General features: G+C 38.7%; 2 protein-coding genes across 5 annotated transcripts in view; one reads left to right on the top strand and one right to left on the bottom strand.

Annotated features, from left to right (window-relative positions):
* CEP85L (centrosomal protein 85 like) overlaps positions 1-19,294 on the bottom strand; it is a 122,696-nt gene that overhangs the window by 51,014 nt on the left and 52,388 nt on the right. The window lies entirely within an intron of this gene.
* PLN (phospholamban) lies at positions 2,552-18,182 on the top strand. 2 transcript variants are annotated; one of them, XR_003926344.2, is made up of 3 exons: positions 2,552-2,861; positions 8,223-8,257; positions 15,078-18,182. XR_003926344.2 is itself a non-coding variant. In XM_030035558.1 (3 exons), exon 3 carries the CDS (start codon positions 10,251-10,253, stop codon positions 10,407-10,409), a length of 159 nt encoding a protein of 52 aa, XP_029891418.1. In that variant the 5' UTR covers positions 2,557-2,861; positions 8,223-8,257; positions 10,128-10,250; the 3' UTR covers positions 10,410-10,602. The 2 variants fall into 2 exon arrangements, 1 of the variants encoding a protein (XP_029891418.1); XM_030035558.1 differs by lacking the exon at positions 15,078-18,182 and adding an exon at positions 10,128-10,602 and having other exon boundaries at positions 2,557-2,861.

The following is a 19,294-nucleotide window of genomic DNA, read 5'->3' as shown; positions in this document are numbered from 1 at the left end:
GATACTGACATTTCAAATTCCTTACACAGATTATACAGGTAGCCAGTGTCTACAGCTGGAATTTTAAAACTAGCACATGAAAGGCAAAAATAGCCCAGGAATTTATTGCCAATGTGAATAAGTCTTATTATTATTATTATTTAAATAAAGGACCTGGTATGCTGTAGTATAACACGTCTCTTTTTGGACATTATCCCAAACATCAACCGGATCTCTAAATAAATTTATGAGAAGAAACATGCTCTGGTGGCAGATTTCTAATCCCACTGGAGAAAGCCCAGATCATCTCCATTTAAGGTCAAGCAAGCAACAGCTGCACATTTTTGTTCCCCAGAACAAAATAAAGCAGACCAGAACCTCCAACACAGATTCCTTTTTTAAAGCTTTTCGTTTCTGATATCCACGGGTGTCTGGACCCATTCACCCAGGGGTGAATCAAACAGTACAATGATGTGCTCACATACACTGTCTGTATTTGTCAGACTGACATGTCCCATGAGCAGCACTTTGGCATCTGCCTCAGAACCCCACCAAAATCCCCGTGAGCTACACAAAAAAGCAATACTAAACTGAACTAGAAAAATGTTCTCCAGAGAGGGTTCCCAAACAAGCTTGTTGTCAAAGAAACAACATCAATACAAGATCTACGACATCCATGTGGTCTGAATTTGTGCAAGTTATGTTATTTAACAAATACATTTTCAATTTTAAAATTTCTTATCCAAGTTAGACATTTACAGAAGGCATGTATTATATTTCTGATGAGATACTACTATTTTTATTAATACCTTACCTCGCACATTTAAGTGTCATTCTTTAAAAAGACGGCCAAGCTATGACTGTGTCAGCAGCTCACAAACAAAGCCAGCATTCTTTTAAGGCATCTCATTTCCAAAAAGCTCCAAAATTATGATTAGGTCCAATTCACTAACAAAAAAAGCTGAGAATTTGGTGTACAGCAACTAAATAACATGATCATTTTACAGTGACTTGGTAAAGGGAGGAACTGGCATCACAGCTACTGCAGTGCTGGGTGTTCAACAAAGTACAGAGGTGAATTTCAATAGTACAAGTTTCGTATTACACCTTACAAAAAGCAAACAATGCAATGATAGCAGTACTTTTGCTGGATGACAGCATGCAATAAAAACATGAAACTTCCCTCATTAAAAGACCAAATATAGTTTTCTTGACTGAGATTTATAAAGAGATTTATAATGTTAACAATGCCATAAGTAAATCATGAAACCCGTTGCAGTGGTAAAGAACTATCACTCCTCACTGTGGAGATACTCAATTAACTTTCAACTGAAGTATGTGACCCTAAATTTCCTGGGTCTGATATCAAAGGATAACAGAAAGCAGGCAGATTTATTGTATTAAAACTGAGTTGCTAACTTCAACCATATTATAACCAATTTTGCAGAAGAGCTAAACCTTATTTACAAAAATAAAAATAGAGCTCAATTTGAAAGAAGGTGGTATATCACCTCCAAGGTCTTTTTGTCTCTGGTTTGCAGCATGTATCACAGCAGGGCTTATAGGGAATGAAAAAGCCAAACTAAACAAAAAAAAAAAACCCTCACCATGTCTGGTTTCCTGCTCAAAAGACAAGCACTAATCTATGCTAAACAATTATTGTCAAAACTGGATCTGTAAGTGTTCAGAGTTAGGCTGAGCTTCTGTAATTTTGCCTGCAGTTTCCAAATCAGGAAAAGGCATATGCTGTAAGTAGCATCCACATACGAAGCCTGATGTTGGATGCTTGCACACTCAACGGTTCAGTCCTTTCACATCCAGTAAATCCTCCACTTCCCGGATGCACGAAACCTACTCCATATATGCACTGTGGTCTCATTTGTCACTTCCCAGCACAGGATAATATACATAAGATAACCTGCAAGGTAGCATCCAGCTGCTACTCCTACCCAAACAAACAGAACAGGTTCTTAAAAATCACTTGGATAGTTTCCAGCCACAAAAAGAGGGAGGGGGAGAAAAAAGGTGGGTGTGTGTTTTAAAGGAAAGGTAAATACTTCCAATTATACAGGAATGATAAGTTTTGGAGATGAACTTATATACGCTGGATTTTATTTGGAGAAAACAAATCCTCTAACCCACAAATTAACTTAAAGGTTGGGAGAGACTTGAAATACAGAAAAATTGCTTCGGTTCAAGCATTGCCAGAAGAAAGATGACATTGGAAAACACACATCATGCACTATAAACTGAATACCAGCTGTGTAGCAGAATTATCAAAACTATATATACTGAAACTGTAGTTTAAGAAACCCCTTGTCCAAAACCAAATCATTCCAAGTCAAAACCCCATACGAAATGTGATCATCCACACTAGATATTTAGGGGGCTTTATGATGAAGAAAAAGAAACATTGCTGTAGCAAAAGTAACTCATCCGAAACAGCTCCCTGAACAAATTCCCATTTAAGTTCTTGTTTAAGAAAAGGCAGGCTGTAAGCAAGCGGCTCCCTTCGCTACCCCACCGAAGCGTGCCGCTTCCCAGATTCCTTCATCCTGTGGCCGCGCAGGTGGTCTCCCTGGCACACGGCTCCCTTCGCGAGACAAAAAGATGTTGCCCATGTTTAATATATTACTGCTGTGAACAAGTTTAGAGGAGCAACTGCCTGTGTCAGAAGGCAGAAATGGGACCAATCACAACTTGGGAGCTGCTGAATGACGCCGGGAGTCCTGCCTCTGAAACTTTTGTTATTTTTTCCCCTCAACGTACTTCAATTGTTCCCACAACTTGGTCACAGACTCGGACAAGTTGCCAGAGATCTACAGACGCTTCCCACAGCCCCGAGCAGGCTCCTCTGTGCTTCACTAACAGTCTCACCAGAGGTAAGAAACCTCTCTTTTATGCTTTTAATTCTTACAGCAAAGCACTGTAGCTGTGGTTTGTTACAAAAACTCCTCTACTCAAATTAACAGTTGGTTATAATTGTTTATCAAAAATACGGACATGGAGGCATTACAGCTCTGAGTCAGAAATATAATGCTGTGGGGGACAACATATTTTAGCAACAATAAAGGCAACTGAGATTTTTCTACATGCTGGCGGGACACTAGCTGTCTTTGGGTAGATGATTTATATAGGTGGCATTACACTAGAAGGTGACAAGCTTTCATAATTTTCCTCAGACCTTTGTCTCGCCTTTTAAATTTAATACATTTGGTTTGGTTTTTGTTTTTTAATATAAAATCCACAAAGAGAGTAATTCACTTAAGTTTTGTAGAGACACTTTTGTTTCCCCAAAGCTGCCTACCCACAGCCCAGCAAAGGTAAAGGTCTTTCTCCATTTAACTCAGAAAAGCATTTTTATGAGCTAACACATTGAGAGAGCAAACGTTTTTTTGCTGTATGATGAAAGTGTACACTCAATTTAAAAATTTAAGCAGTTTATAGCAGTACTAGAACTGAAATTACATCATGTTATTCAACCTGCAGTTCAAGCTACAGAATTCATATAGCATTTTGGCTGTGAATTCCTTTAAAGGTTAATTTTCTCCTGCTGGTCATTGTAACTACCAAACTCGTGCTAGAACGCTTACAATAACAGGTAAATAATTTAGCTAGGATTTGTAACATCATGAACTGAATTTTAAATGCAGAAAGTAATCCATTTATTTCCAACTAAGGGAAGCGCGTACACACTGTACAACAAAATACAACCCCAGCTTTAAAATCACTGCAAACAAAAAAGCGTGCATCTCGAACAGAAATATGTCACACAAAGGACATTTAATATTTAGATATACAAATATTTTAAAAAGTAATATGATTCATGAATATGAAGGTCTCTAAAGAATTTCTTCTCCTTACAATCATGCCTGCTCCTTCCATCAATTCACACCTTACTACTTATGTCTACTTAAGGTTCTGCTTTTAGAAAAGACAGGCTTAATATAGACTTTAATTTCATGAGGCATGTTTTCCCTGTTACTGAACAGACACGCCTAATTCCTTTTCCTATTACTGACTGGTAGGCATCAAGCAAAAATATAGGCAGGTGCTCGGGTTTGTGCTCAGCAGCCTTGTGCCAGTTCTGAATAGGCAAGTACTGGAAGTGTCTGGACATCCTGTTACTCCTAAGGCAAACAATCTGTTATGAAGTTCTCTAAAAGCTGTCTCCAGCAAGCAGAAGTGGCACTTCAGACCTCCCAGGGCCTTCAAACCAATGCATACAATGAGCAAGAAGATTCTGAGATTTTTTCCAAGGCTAAAGTTACATAAAATGTATTTTCAAGTGAAGAGAGAAGTTTGGGTTTATTCTACCACGCAGAGAATCTTTCCCTCCTAACACAAACGCTGCATACACGCACCTTTAAAAATACAGAGTTTATGTGTACACACACAAATTGAACACACACATAGAAACTCAATTGGTGTAGGCAGCTCTTTACTGGAATGCATCCATAGCTACAGCAGGTTAGACGCCCATTCATCTGAATTCTATCCTGCCACAGAGTTAGGTAATTTAAAGTAGATGACAGTGTGGCTCTGCTGTTAAGTTAAATCTAAAAATTTCACACCAATAAAATCCCATGTCACAGACATCCAAACCCTGAGTAACAACAGCTGACAGTCATGACAGAAGCATGTGCTACATAGCAGGTGATAAATGTTACAAATCAGATGTGAAATACTGCATTTAATTTACAGTAAGTAACAGTTTTCTGCTTTTTTTTTTTGCCACTTATTCGTCAAGACAACTATGTTATTTGTATTTAGAGAGATTCAGATTTATGCGTATACCACATTTCTATTTTAATAAGTTGCATTTATTTCTCATCCTCTGAAGAGGTTAAGAATGTACTGTCTTCGTTTTACAATATGAAATTCACCAAAATCAGTTTGTAATCAGATAGTGTAAAGGTGACTTTCACTGATTTTTTCAGACCATCAGCAAACAAAAATGTACGGGATACACCTCCACAGCTACAAGAGCAGCTTTTTATTTGCTTTAAGAATAACTTGATTTAGGAATAGAAAAAGTAGCCCAACTGGAGAAACAAAAAATCCCACAGGAAAGTAATGTTATGTTCCCTAAACTACAAGACACTTTAAAACTAGAAGACTGTTTTTGCTTTCTAGAGATTGGTACATGGCTTAAGAGGACTTTCCTGGCATCAAGTTACTTCTCAGAAACTGAATTTACCTACTATATTCTTCTTTCAGTCAATGCCATATCATGGTCCCCCGAGTTTCTAAAAAGGATAGAAACACAACATGCAACATCCCCTTCCATTTCTACCTTTTATACATCCTAGATGTATTACAATTTTTACTTCAGTTCAAATTTCACTTATCCCATTTCCTATTATTAAGTAGTGATGTATGAACCACCAGAACCTAAAACCCAACTTGAAACAACAAGTTATTAGGTACTCAGTGCGCACAGTGGAGGAAGGAGTTCATTTCCTAAGAGAAAGTTACTACATAAAAGGCAAATTGTACCAACAGATGGGAAAAAGTACACCATTATTATATGTCTTATTTCGATTAGGGGAACTGATGAGTATGGAGGATGAAGCACCTGCCCAAGATCCCACTGCATGGTCCTGTAGCAGTTGCAGGAATTTAACCCAGAGTTAAAAACTAGCCTATAGCATTAGCTCCCAGGCTACTCTAATGGACTAGCACACAGATATAAGTCCCAGTTACCCACAAGGTATGTGCATAACTTCCAAAAACCAAAATGCCGAGCCTGGTGTGTTCAACTATGCATCAGTGTAATTTCTTGGTATCTACACATTTCGCATCCTCATGGACTTGAAATACAGGTAAAGGCTCTTACTGACGATCTTGCTTCTAGAACTCTGAGAACATCAAAGCTAGTCAAAGGAAAGATTCTAACAGGAAAGAATTAATAAGAGGTGGAGGGGAAAAAAAAGATTCTAAAGTGTGAGCCTTCCCCTGTCCTCTCCCAAACACATGAAAATCATTGACACTTCAGTACAAAATAGACTTTAAAAAAGATAAAAAGGATAAAATGAGTTTGCTTTTCCTGTTACCAGCACTTCCCAAACTCTATGAGATGATTTTTGCTTCTTACCCCATCCCAAGGAAATGTGTTCTGCATGTGATTGAAAAAATGACATCATATGCCACAAGTCAGTGTCTAGGTCTCTTCAATGACTTCATGTACTCCAGCTGCAGTCTTCTCTTTTCCCTTGAGCAACTCCTTGCTTTTTCTACACTCCCACTCTCTTCCTCTGCTCATTTTCTTCTACTTTCCTCCCTCAATTTGTCCTCTCCTGCACTATTGACTGTATTCTTGTCTTCACCCATCCCAGTCTTTGTTTTCAACCTCCAGCCCTTTCTTTCCCATTTTATGCTTTCTTCTTAAAAAAAAAAAAAAATATTTAAAAATCGACTTTCCTTTTTCTGCAGTCAAGCTGTTGAATTGGCTAATATCCTTAATACCCTTCTTCACCAACACAACTGCCTAGTGCAACTCTCAGACTAAAATCAGAATAAGCAATAGAATTCTGCACCCCTAGCCTAGGTAAATACAAAATTCAGCTGCTGGGGTAAGTTCTAGCAAGTCACCTCCATACTATTTATTTGTTGTAAAAGAATGAAAATTAAAATTATGACATACCTTTATAAATCACTTCTGTACTTGAAAACCTGTAAGCAACTTGTTTTATCGTTGGAAACTTAATTACTGAAGTAAATTGACAGTAGTGAGACCCTCTAGAGGTCTCCAGAGTTAAGTCAGACTGCATCCTTCTTCACTCCCTTCTCACCCCTCATCTTCCTCAGACAAAAAAGGAGATTTTTCAGACTTGGAGATCTCAACTGCAGTTACTCCACACTGCCAGTGAGGAGCTATTTTACAGCAGGGTTCAAAAAAAATCAACGCAACTTGGAATAAGACATATACATTAACATAGGACAGCCAGAGAAGACAAAAACCATGCCTACGCATCAACTGCAGCTGCTGTGCACACGCAGAGCTTTAAAACTCTGCAATATCTCCTCCTCTGGGGGCCACGCAACCCACAGACCGTGGTGACAAAGGGCTCCAGGTCCAGTTCAACTCACAGGATTTAGTCCTGTATGCAGGGTTCTTCTTTGCTTTGGCACTATACACACAGATCTTTAAACTTACCTCCTCTGAACACGCAGAGGATGCCTCTTCCTCCCCAGGAGTACCATACTCCTCACACAAACAGCTACAGAACGTCTTAGGCCAGGTAGTTTTTGGTAACAGTTCTAAACATGTACTAGACCAAGGATCACATAACTTGATGGTAATTTTTGCATCACTATGTTTATGGCGACTAAGACATTTATTTTCAATGGTTGAAACTGAATTACTGGGGTTTGGGGACATCTCACCATTAAGAACCATGCAATAGACTGTTACGCAACACTACTTTTTAACAATGCCCTTTCAGGGCTTCACTTGGTCATATGGGACAGCAACAAATCAAATACGTCAAACCTCTGCTATTCCACTGATATCACTGCTGCATTTAGTAAACATATGACAGGAAACAGGCTGTGTCTAAAATTGCTGTGGTATTTCCAAAGGAGCCAAATTTATCCCGTGTGACTTCAATGAAAATGCAGTTGCACCAGGAACGAGCGTGGCCCACAGTTTTCACTTTGGTCACATACCTCCTCTCATTGTGAAGGACACCCAGGAACAAAGATAAAAATAACCTAATACAAATTAGGGAAACGGTCACGTATCGGTGAAGAAGGAAGCAATAATTGTGATCTGTGACTCATTCTAGGGCACCAGGTGTAGGGGATCCCCTACATAGTAACATACAGGGTCAGCCACATAACCTCCTCCTGCAGATTCACACTGCATAAGACAAGCCTTTCACATTCATTAGTAACACTGGATTAAACACACAGCTGCATAGCAATGCAGCCAACAGCTTCTCTTGCGCAGTACGCAGCCTTGTCACACATAAGTAACACTTTTCGACTTCAAAAAAAACCAGTCAAATATAGTTTGCCCTGTTGCTGCACGTTCAAGAAGTGGTGTGTGCATGCATAATACTTCTTAACATTGACCTAAAACACCGACAGGGGACTAAACAGCAGAGAACAGCTACTATTTGTGGCAATGACCAGCCTTCATTTCAGTGTAATTATTTTTCAGGCTGTCCATTTTGACCTTGATAGCCATCCATATGCAGCTGTGTTACTGAATCTGTTTCTCTTTATGCACACTTTAGGTGGGTGACAGCACCATGGAGGATTAACAAGCAAGGTATGTGTTTATTAGTTAAAGCCATACACTTGTAAAGCCAAACTTGTTGAAATACAGACACAGAATTTACTTCCTTTGCTTACAAGAAAACTTCTCCCACAGGCAGGCTTGGTAGGTAAAACAACACGTAGGTGTTTCAAAAATTTCCAAAACTGTATGAGCTTTTAAATGAAGAAAACCAAGTTACTCTATTTTGACCTTTCCTCATCCCTTCTCTACACCGTTTTCTAGCTGTAAAAGGTATACATTTTAACTTACGGTACCTTCCTTTTTTTAAGATCCTTTTGTATCGCCTGTCTAGTCATGTATGTCCAAACAGTTAATGCTGACTCAACTCAACTGAGCCTTCTGACCTACCGCCTGCTCCCTCGGCAACATCCCTCACGCTTTCCTAAGGGAAGAATATCTTTTTTTTTTCCCTCCCAGAGAGATCTCACCATCCCCCCTTCACCTGTGTTGGCCTTGCATTTGCGATGCCCAACCAGCTAATACTGCTTTTTGCAGAAGCGCTTCAAAGCCCCTTGAGTCACGCAAGTGAAACACATGCAGCGACACAGCAGTGCAGGTGCTAGCATGTGTGCAGTTAAATCTAAAGCAGTACACAGAAATGGACTTAGTGTGCGTATATTCAGGTAAAAACTCATGCTGTTCCAATCCGAGGGCCCCAAGAAAAACAGCAGCCACGAAGAAGACAGATATGTTGCTGTAGCAGGTCGCACACGGCCCAAAGACCACAGGTTGCACGCACCCTGCATTAAAAAAATGACGTTAACAAGTTGCGATGAAGTCATCTGCAGGAAATACCGTTCTCTGTGCAGTGTCTGTTGCGCAAGCTGGTTACGCAAACTTTTCTGTACTGGTGTAAATCCATTAATGGTTCATCTACCGTGCCTTGTCTAGAAGGGGACAAACAGCCTAATGCACCCCAGCCTGTATTGCGCTGGGAGAACGAATGTGCCTTCAGCCAGGTCACTTGAGAATTCCTGTGCATGTCTCGCTTTTACTGCACTTGGGGCAGACAGTTATCAGCAAAGGGCTAAGCAGAATATACTTGGCAAGCAGTTTAACTGCTTAAATAGATGAAAACAGGTACAGCATAAAGTCAAACAAAGCTGAAAAATTATAGTCACTATGAAAGTAAGTTATATACATGCTTTATTTTATTCCTCATAGTAGTCCTCTGCCTTTGCACCTACATTTTTTAACACATTGTTCTACATGTATTTAAAAAGAAAAAAAGTCTTTAGTCCTTACTCCGTTTTGTCTGTTGAGAAATATATTACTAAAATTCCCTATAACAGTGATACATCAGCTTTTAATTACGCACCATAAAGAATTTTTACTTGGAATGGAAATGCTTCAACAAGATTTCTTTTCCTGCCTTCCAGAATAAGGTAATGGTAAGTCAGATTATCTGCCCAGGTCAGTAACAGGCAGCAGCAATATCCAGATCTCATGGCTGAAAGGTCTGTGACTCTAGTCATATCATCAGGCTTTCACCTGTGCTTAAACAAATAAAGGGGGTTAGGGGGTGGAAATCAGCCATGACCTTTTCCCAGACTGTAAAGGACAGAGAGATTAGGATCTAAAGCAATGATGGGGGTAAAACCCACATATCCACAACTGCCATTTTACAATTCCTCACCACTGCTAAGAAGCAGGTGCTTGGTAGCCTTCAGGAGGAGAAGCACAATACAGCATAAACCTAAACTTGAAAAACAAAATTTTAAAAATCCTGTTTTAAAGTAAAGACACTGTAAAGGCAATCTATTTACTGCGGGCTTTTTAGAACTTTAAAACAATCACCATTTGCACTCATCAAAACACTTTACTTCTGCATTTCTAACTCTTCACTTTCCTGCTTTCCCAGCTCCACAAAGGCTGTCTAAAACAAAAAGAGAAGATAATAGGCACTTTGCACTGTTCCTGACAACTTCTCTTCTTTCCTGCACTCCTAAAACCTCTGATTTGTGCCCTCTGCTTTCTTGTTGCCATGGAGAAGGTCCAATACATAACCCGCTCTGCTCTGAGGAGAGCCTCAACTATTGAGGTCAACCCACAAGCACGCCAAAGGCTCCAAGAGCTGTTTGTGAATTTCTGCCTGATTTTAATTTGCCTCTTGCTGATCTGTATCATTGTGATGCTCCTCTGAAGTTCCAGCACTTCTCTGCACTGTCCTCTAGGAAAGTGACCCCAGAGGGAAGAGACACCTACACCTGCAACTCCCAATGCAAGGATCCTCTCGTGAGAGGGGCTAGCACTTGGACTAGAGCTGTATGCCAACCATCGCACTATTCTCTTACTACCTGCTACATGTATTAAAAACACACTTCTTCTGTGCAGAACAGTGTTTAGAGCCTGTTGTTACAAAGCTGTGCATGACCTAATTTGTCTGTCTCAGTCAAGAGATGTCTTTTCTGAATGGGGTAAAGTACTGGCTCTTCATGGAGTTGGTAAGTTCCTCAGTGTTTTAGCTAGATCACACAAACAGCAACATCACTTTTTGGGGGCCTGATCGTTTTTAGGTTTCTCTGAAAATCCTTAAGCCCTTGGAGGGGTTCCAAATCTGGCCCGCATCTGCCCAAAGAAGAGCTACTGGCACAGAGCCCTCAATACATCCTAGGAAAATTTCTGCTCTGCTTAGTTCAAGGTGTTGCATCTCTGCATTATCAACTGAAGGCATTCAGATCGTTTTAGTGGTTTTTAAGGGAATATGGGAATAAATTGAAAGTGTCTTATAGCCCAGAAATAAAAACTATTTCTTTTCTCCTCATATAAGGGATATACACACACAACTCAGATCTGGGGGGGGGGAAGCAACCTCATTTACAGTATTTTTCACTAGATACATCCTTAGAGAACTAAGTGACATCTGGCAAGTTTTTTCACTATGTTGCAGAAAAAAGAATGACACTACCACAGTGGTATCAAAGATAGAATTTTCTACAGTCTTTCACCGACATGACAATTGGCACAATTCAGAAATAACTCTTTGAGTTCTTAAAATCTGGCTTCAGACAACTTTATTATGGCCTGCTATGATTTATGTAATAATTTCCTGAGTTTAAAACTACAGAAAACTTGGTACTTGCCAATGTCACACAAGGTGGCTTGTATCTGTGGTGGTAAAGAGAAAGGTCTAGGTCACCCTTACTACTGTGATTGAAGTGTATCATAGAAGTACAAATAACATCACCACCTTCAACTGCAAATGCCTGTTAAGAGAATGAGCAAGTATTTTCCTAAAATAAATTATACATTAAAAAAAAAATTATAAACAATTATGCACAGGAGGGAAAGCATTGCAGATATATCTTTTCAACATGTAAACCACAGTCTATACACATAAAAGATGAAGTTTCTACTCCAGCAGTTGTCAGTAAAAGGACTGAGCAGTGTTGCTGGTATTAAGCTAAATTCCTAGAAACTTTACACAGTTTTCAAATTTAAAGAAAGCTCAAGAATCAGTAGACAGAGGTCAAACAGACATCCTTTTTTTTTTAAACAGGCATCTTGCTATACCACTCTATGTAAGCACTCCCATTGATGAACACAGAAAATCAAAACAAGTTTATCTTAATCTTGTATTCTGCCTTTAAGACTTAATACTCCATGAGCAGACGTTGACAATGAACAGTTGAGCAGGAAGGGAAGAAATCTTTGAAAAAACTCTGTATTCAATGGAATGCAAGCAAGTCCAGTGGCGATGCACTGCCTATCTGGCAAACAGATATGCTACGACCAGACCTCTTGAGATAAGGTTAATCACTAAAGGGAATTAGTTAGCTACTGTATGAGGATTAGGGCAAACACTGATGAGATCGGCAACACACACCCCCACCTGCAAGTTAGTATATGAATATTACCAATTTGAACTGTCAATATAAATGTCAATTTCCATTTCATGCATTCTGACCACTCTCACAAATGCATGAGATTTTATTAAGCGTACTTTCTTTCCCCATTAATCCTTCTTCTTCAGAAAAGCCACAAACACAGTGCACTTCAGGGGGGGGGGGGGGTGGGCAGGAAATAGAAAAATCTAAAGTTGCTTTCTTCTCTTTTTAAAACTGTATTTTTGTGATGGAGAGGGTTTCCAGTTTTAGTTTCCTTTGGAGGTGTTTCAAGAGACTTCAATTGGAAAGAGACAACAGTTTTACAGTACTGTAAACTTCCTGAAGAGAAAAAGGTGTCAAGAGCAAAGTATCAACACGTGCATTGTGAGGACACATTGGGATTGTAGATTTCACAAGCCAGTAATATACAGAAGTTGAAGTAAAGCATTGCCAAAAAAAATAAAAACCCCACCCCTCCTCATAAAAAACAAATGCACCGCTTTCTTCTTATGTACCTGAAAAGCCATTATTTATTTAAAAAACAATAAACAAGAACAAAAACAAAGTATAAATAAACTGGAAGGCCTACTGTTATTTTAAAGCAATGCAGATAAATTGCACGTACTGTATGGTTCATTTGTGTCTTGGGATTCTGCTGATCAGAAAATCTGCTACCATCCTCTCTATAACTAAATGTCAACTGAACCCAGGGATTAAAAAAATAAAACCCTTTGTACATAGTACAATCTTTTTTGTATACTTATATGGGCTTTAACACTAACAGCTACTGTATTTTTATTTATTAAAATGACTGCTTGAAAAAATATTCATGCATAAAATAAGATATTTACATACATTTCCGTTTAGAAAGAAGCATCCATTCAATCCTGTACTTATTAAAGTTATGTGAAAAAGAGCTAGTCATCACACAGCTTTCTAATTCTTTATACCTCTATTTATTCTGTTTTGGTTTTCAACAGTAATCTTGCCTATTTTGTGATGTCCAGATCACTTTACACATACTTAATTTACACTCACTAACTAGTGCACATATGTGATCCTAATGAATTTCTGAAAGCGTAGTCAAAAAGTTGACTACTTTTATGAGCTGTAATAAAAATTTCAAAACACAGCATGTAGCTTGGATTAAGTTTTCAATTCTCTGGTCCGCTCCACCCAAGGCTATGTCTTTTTGCTAAGTTCATCTTACACAAAGACAGCTAAACAGGCTATCACTCTCCCTCCAAAAAAACAAATTACAAACTTCCATAGCAATTTTACACTGGGAAATAGCTTAATCAGGTGCAAGAATATGCTGGTTTTAAACATGTGCCTCCTCAGCCAGCTCTTCAGCAAAAAATGATATATCTACCCATTTTTCTCCAGGTGAAGACATGACCCATTTCAGAATTGAAATTTTGCTCTGATCAAGACTAGTCAGTAAGGCACTTTAGAGGGCAGCAGGTACTTGCATTTCTTTATTAACTTTTCTGCATCAGTTTAGCAACAACTGCCCTTGCTAGCAAAACTGAACCACTTGGTGGAAAGACAACTGTAAAATAGGCTTAAACAAAATCTTTCACAAAACATTTGCTCTCCCTAACAAATAACTTTTATGTGAGTTTTGCTACAACTACACACAGAACAATTATCGTGTCAGACATATACACCCATGTCGAGATGTTCTTTACTTATATCCTCTCTGCTGAAATTAGAGCAGAGTATTCTTGTTCCTATCTGGAAGCGTACTAATACACTATAGATTACAGACCAGATACCTGCATCTGTATGGTGATTAATAGTGTCTGTCAGAATACAATTAGAAAATATTTGTGAAGTCCTACAAGATCCATAGATATCTTTTATTTAACAACAAATGTAGTCCTTTTAGCTTTGACCTAGATGCTAAAAACTGGGGTGGGGGGATAAATCCGTTTTGGTTATGGAAGGAGGTGAGTGAACACCTCTTGTTCATTGCAAGGATTAAAAACAGAACAACATATTTATAAGGATTCCTTTAAAAACTGATGCTCATATCAGTAAGAACCCTGGTAATTTAAATTATTTAAAACAGGCCCTAGATTTATTTATTGCAATATCTGACAGTTAGTTTAGTGGAACTGATTGCTTTATAACCCCGTGGTTGTTTGGTTTTTTTTTTTTTTAAGATAAAAGTATGTCAAAAGTGTATTTTTGAATAAAATATAAAACTATAAAACACTGCCCTCTTCCGATCTTCCCTAAAAACTTAGCTGGTTATTAAAAGGAAGTTCTGGCAACATTTCACTGGTAGGGCTGAGTGGTCCTATTTGTTTCTTTCATTTTTATATATATATATTTCTATATATAGAAACACAACTGCTAAGTTATTAATACTATCTTAAAATAAGCTATTGTGTATGTGCTGTTAAAAGCACTAAGGATGCATCCCCTGCCAGCCCAATCTAGATTCTTAATAAGGCATTTGCAAAGCTGTAATGAATCCTACGCAGCACACTGCTGGCAAAATGCTAACTACCGCACTGCACGATGCCAAACCCTAGAAGGGTAGGAAATACTCCCATTAACAGAGGTACAGCTTGCCCAGATGAGAAAGTTTTCTTTTTGCATCTACAGAAATCTTCTAACAGTAAATTTTCAACAGTCTACTGCTGGAACAGAACAAGTCTTGAGAGTGGCCATTCTTTTAAAAATCAAATGGGCCTGAAAAGTACTATACACATTAAAAAAAAAAAAAATAACTATAGAGCCAAACTGTATAAAATTCATGTCCTTTCTCCATTAATTAGTTCTTCAGGAGTTCTTCAGTAGTAAAATGAAAGCTACCATTAACCTTTTTTTTTTTTTTTAAATTATTTTTAAGGTATTTGGAAAAAAAGGCTTGCGGGAGCATCCAGATTCCTTTTTTTTTTTTTTTTTGGGGGGGGGGGGGGGGGGGGGGGGAGAGATTCTAGTTATTGTAAACAAACATTTTTTTTCTTAAGTGGCAGAAACTAAAAACAGGTAAACAGCTGAGGACACAATGAAATTCATGTGAATCTACATTGCTTGCTACTGAAGGAGCAACGCAAAGCTACAATCAAGAGTCTGCTGCAAGCACAAGAGGGCAGACTGACGCACATGATGGATCTTGCCAACAACAGAGGTCTCAACCTGCTACTCAATTTTCTACTTATTGTCTTGGTTCTGGTGCTCGCATTTATCCTTGTGAAGCTGATGTGAACCTCTCTGAGGCTCTGCTTCCTTCTCAAATCTCGTTTCAAGGGGTTTGCAGTAATAATGTAGACACTTCAAGCTATCTGAATGTAAATATGCAAAGACTGCAGAGAAATATCTGACAGTTAGAGAAAGTGTTCACATACCTACATTATCAGAAAACAATCCTAAAAGCTGTGCACAATTCTCTACCTGCCATTGAGTAAAGAAAGCATCTAGAGCCTTGCTGAGTACATGAAGAAATGCAAGTATGCATCAGCGGTTACTGTAGTTTTCCCACTGCTACAGCTGACTTGTATTTAAAGATCTACAAAACATCTGCAGCCTTCAAGGAACATCATTTCTGCAAAAGGGGACAGCAGAAATCCAATTTTTAAAATGGGATTTCCGGAGAACACGTACTTCATGGGAAATGACATGGATCGAGCAGGAAGGCAGAACAAAACACCAACAATGGCCTGACAGCACGCATCAAATTGCCTGTGGAGAGCAAAAGCACAGATGCTGTAGATGGAAACAAGGATATCCATGAAAAGCAGCTTGCAGCAGTTGAGATGGGGATAAGTTTAAATATGAAAACATAATTATATAGTTATACCTTTTTCGACCACCTACGGCTCACAGCAACACCTTAAAAGCCAGAAGCCATTAGTGTTATCCAGCAGGATCAAAAAAAGAAGCTGTCAAAACAACCGAAGAAAGATGACCACTAACAAAGGTTATCGTAACTCTGCCTAGGAAGCCCTTAACGCTGACACGTGCACGAGCGGTAGGTGCATCTGCACGATCACAGGAGCGTGCTGCTGCCTCAGTAAGCCACGTTTACCACTTAGGCACAGGTCAAGTGTGCAGCGTGGGAGCCCTCCGGCCGTATTTGACACACCACTTGTTACGTGCCAGTGCAATCACCCAGTCCACAGCTTGTCCTCACTTTAAGCATGCAACATAAGCTTCCTACAGGACCTCCTTCTATGGCCCTTTACAGGATGATGTACTTTCCCCACAGGTCACTGGGAAGGACAGTGACCAAGAACTCACTTCTTGCTGGAATTATTTGCCCAGAAGGTAGCTCTGCGTACCTGAGATATGCTGGGAAAGAAGGCGGCCTGAAGTAGATTTCATACATTACAATGGGGCCGACCAGCTTGCTCTTAGCATCTCTCTTTCCCAAGTACAACGTGGGAACAAAGTGCACCAACGCTGTACAGTAAACTGAGTGCCATGCATGCACATATTAATAGTCTTTTGCACGCATGCAAAAGAGGCAGATGTTGCCCATAGAGTGGGGGAAACCCCAGCTTCCAGCTTTCTATTGACAACAGCACATCCCTGATTCAGCACGTACACTGTTGATTCAGCACTCCTCACAAGTGCCACGTGTATGAGCTGACCTACTCACATGTTCTCACCGAGGATTTCCAGATGATTACTGTTGTTGCGGGGTGGTTCAGTTATCTGGAAGAGACCCATCTAAATTGGATCTACAAAAATATTTTTCACAGGAAAAGGAAGTATGCCTAGCGAAACAGAAAATTTCTAAGTCCTACCATTAACAGGCATCCACGTCCCACTCTGTGCTGCCTGCTCCAAAAGCTTAGGCAGCATTAGCTAAGGCAGCACGGATAGTTAAAATGAAAGCTTTTCTCTCACCTGCTCTGAAATACGTACAACAAACATTTAAAATAGCTTCTGCAAACTACATATCTATAGCTTTATGTTGATACAGTAATATCAATTCCTGTCTGTTTGCATTTAAAGCAGAAAACTTTGCACAGCTACATCACTGTAAGCACTTTATCACTTACTTTGATAATCTCGAAATATTCTGCTTTTAAAAATAAAATCTGTAAATTTATATACAAGGGATATATGTTGTACCAGTTACATAGTTACATATTATCTTGGAGGATTTCTGCTGATGCTTGACATAGATGGCTCAAAGCGTACCAAAACCACAAAAAGGGATATGAAGCCCAGGCTAGTCTAAAGAAGAATAAAAATGGTTTTCCCAACAAAATGACTATTCGCTGATACACGGCTCGGGACTGTACAAAGCTTATTGTCTGTATGCTCTTCTGTATATTCAAAAGTTTCCCTATCTTACGGAAACCAATTTGACAGTTTAATAGCTAAAATTAGATAAATGAGTTAGCCCTGACAAAAAATAAAAATCATACATTCCTTTTCAATAAAAGGAGAAAGATGACTCTACTGCCACCAACAATCATGTATTTCCAGATCCAAAATTACATACAAAGGAAGACTATAAGAAACTCTACCATTAGCATGTAGAAACAACCCCAAGAAACAACCCCAGCAGCCTCCTCTCAGCCATTAAGAAAACTACAGAACCTTCAACAAATGTTGAAATATGCTGCTGAAACTGAAACATGCATCTTCCTGAGATGACATACAAAATTGGCAAAGTTATCGGTTAACCAATGCCAAGTCTCTTTTTGCAATCAAGCATGGTCCAAGTTTGGTTTCCCATCGTCTGCTAGTGCTTACTCCAGACTGAGCCCACATATGCACTATAACAAACGGAATCCCAGTTGTTGGACTACCAACTTCACAGCAAAAGGAATAGAATATAAAAGCTTAATTGTGGCTCACACTGAAGGAGTCCGCTCTGCTAACTAAAGGTGACACCTCTTCATGTTAAAAAGTTTTATCTTGCTAAAGAGTATCATTTCATCAAAATGTGACACAAGAAAAATGTTGATATTAATAGTTTTTAGTTTTCTGATCTGCCAGGATCATAAGAAAAACGAGCTTTGAGTTGACATTTAAGAATAAAGTTTTCTGTGCCAACAATATTATTTGAAGAATGTTATAACTTTTTCTTTTAATTAAAGTTTTACAACTTTTGTTCACCAATGTTTAGGTATGCATGGAGTTTACTTTCTTCCTTCTGTATTTTGAAATGAAGATTGTTGTAGTATCTCTAAATTTCTCAATGCATTAAAATTTAACTTCCATTAACTTTTATATACATGGTATGAACAAGGCAGTACTTTCCTCATTAAAGAAAAAACAGTAAGCCAGATACATAAAAGGAAAGATGCACTTAAGCATTTTCCATCTATTAGCTCTGCTATATTCTGACACAGTTAGCACACCATGAAGAAATCATACAGATGTCCCATACACTGGAAAAAACAGAGATTAATCCTGTGATGCCTACAACATTGTACAGAGCTAAGAAGTAGATATGTGACCTTTGAAACCTTCCTCCTTATATTATCTCCCACAATTTTAAAGGTGTGCTTTCATTTTAAACCCAATTTCTGGACTAGCAAACACGATGTACCTAGATGCATTCAGATAATCAGACAGACTAGGATCAGTCTTTAAGAAGTGCCTTTACATGAAAGCATACAGCCTTTTTATCCAGATTTATATGGCTTCCCAGTCCAGTAAGTGGGAACCGCTGTTGCGTATTATAAGCAATTTTTCCCTTAACACAGGCTTAATCACATGCTTCCTTACTTTGGGGGTTAAAAATAAAAAAAAAAGGTATTACAATGGTCATGTCTACTGAAAGATCAGCTGTACATTGAAAATAATTAAGTGTATGATGAAATACAAATACTGCATGGAAATTATTTTTGCTGAAGTACTGTTAAAATATCTTCCTTGGAAATGTCTAGGGGAATGTTTATCTTCAAAAAGCATACATTAAATAGTACACACTGGCTAGAGAAAAGAATCTTCATATACAACTCCATGACGTTGCACAATAACCATAGACCAGATCCTCCTTGGAGATTTATTTCCAAAATGTACAAACATCACACCCGCAGTTGAACAATGCACTTTCTCTGAAGACGTGTTCTGTTGATCCACAGCATCTTTTCTGCAGTTGTGAACCTGACCGTGTCCTGGAAGATAATCTCAACATAGCTGTAGGTCTTCTACCCAACACTCTGAGCTTCCCTTACAATGCACAGTACATATTTTATCTTAAAAATCATGGTTTACAATT

The sequence above is a fragment of the Aquila chrysaetos genome, chromosome 2 (genome assembly GCF_900496995.4).
Source record: "Aquila chrysaetos chrysaetos chromosome 2, bAquChr1.4, whole genome shotgun sequence".
NCBI lineage: Eukaryota > Metazoa > Chordata > Aves > Accipitriformes > Accipitridae > Aquila > Aquila chrysaetos.
The sequence above is the reverse complement of the archived record's forward strand: the minus strand, read 5'-3'. Positions and strand labels throughout refer to the sequence as shown.